The sequence below is a fragment of the Trypanosoma equiperdum genome (genome assembly GCF_001457755.1).
Source record: "Trypanosoma equiperdum strain OVI genome assembly, contig: ctg_882, whole genome shotgun sequence".
NCBI lineage: Eukaryota > Euglenozoa > Kinetoplastea > Trypanosomatida > Trypanosomatidae > Trypanosoma > Trypanosoma equiperdum.
The window spans coordinates 79,247-80,585 of record NW_027124845.1 but is presented as its reverse complement, the minus strand read 5'-3'; the positions used below and the strand labels follow the sequence as shown (position 1 = coordinate 80,585).

Below are 1,339 nucleotides of genomic sequence, written 5' to 3'. Positions count from 1 at the left end.
CCCCCCCCCCGCTTCATATTTGTTTCCAGAGTTCTCGGTCACTTCCGAGCTTCGTTAACTCAAATACTGACGAGAAAACCACGCCACCCACAACTGATGCGCCTACGTTTGCAACAGTACCCTTAAACAACCCTCGCCATCCCTCCGCTGATAAAAGGTCACGTACTACAGTACGCAAAGAGGTGTACTGGGCGCCCTTGACAGCTCCAGAAACTGTAGGGAGAGCCTGCATCCTCGTATGTAGCACATCAACGGGATTAAATAAAAACGATGTTACGCAACTTGCGACCACACCCGCAAAGGCGTTCAGTGCGGGGTTGTCTGTTGGGGAAAGAAGCCAATTTTGCTGCCATGGTGACTTTTTCTCCCCAACGAGGCTCATCTCCCGCTCCCAGCGCGAGAGGGTTGGTTCTGCCATTGTATATAGAATAGCTTTTGACCTGCTGTAGAGTGCCCACCACACGCCACTTGCGGGGAGTGTCATGATACCGGGCAGAAGCCCAGCGTAGAGACCACGCAATTTGTATCGAGCAGTGCCCCAACTTGTACCGATGCCGGGTTGCTTGTAGAGATTACTGACCTCCCGTAAAGTGTCACGGAGTGATCCGTAGGTGTTGCTGCTACTCATGCCATACCCCGCAGTCATTTGGCGGTTGCACACAACCACAATGGGAGTTACAAGAAGAAGTGATGCTAGCTCCCCCGCCATGCCACCCACAGCTGCTGAGAAACTGTTGGTCCGGAAATCACGGCCGCGCTCAGGAGCAACGTTCGCGTCGGCGAATGCGACATCCAGTGCCTCTTTCGTCCATTCCATCGTGTGGAGATAGACCAGTTCGCCTATAAGGTTTCCTATCATTGCCGCCCCAACACCACGATAAATAGCCCGAAGACCCCTCACTTTCTTACTCGAGTTGTTGCCACCGCCCACTTCACCACGGTATGCAGAGGCTATGATGGAGAATACGGATGGAGGTTTCGCTTCCCTTGTGATGCGCTTACGGGATATGGCAAGGTAAAGTGGATGCAGCAGCAACGTTCGTAGCATTGCGTTAAAGCTGACTAACACAAACCATGTATCTTTGTGAAGATCAGAGAAACTGCGGTTCACTGCATTTCTAGACAGTGACGTTGGTGACGGTGCGCTAGACGGATACTCAACCTTTGATGAACTACCAGATGTAATGTCGTCAACGGCAGCGATGTTGGTGATACTCATCTAACTTAATGTGAGGACGTCCACTATGTTTTTTTTTTAAAGGTGAAAACAAACACACACTGTTCCCAATTTATGTGTACAATGCTGAAGGGTACAAGAGAACTTTTTTTATTGATTTTT

The 1,339-nt window shown here is 50.2% G+C and overlaps 1 protein-coding gene across 1 annotated transcript; it reads right to left on the bottom strand.

Moving 5' to 3' along the window:
* Positions 1–13: 13 nt before the first annotated feature.
* Positions 14–1,219, bottom strand: TEOVI_000424900 (mitochondrial carrier protein; the record flags this gene model as incomplete). Its single annotated transcript, XM_067227043.1, has 1 exon — positions 14–1,219. One exon carries the CDS (start codon positions 1,217–1,219, stop codon positions 14–16), a length of 1,206 nt encoding a protein of 401 aa, XP_067083144.1.
* Positions 1,220–1,339: the final 120 nt, after the last annotated feature.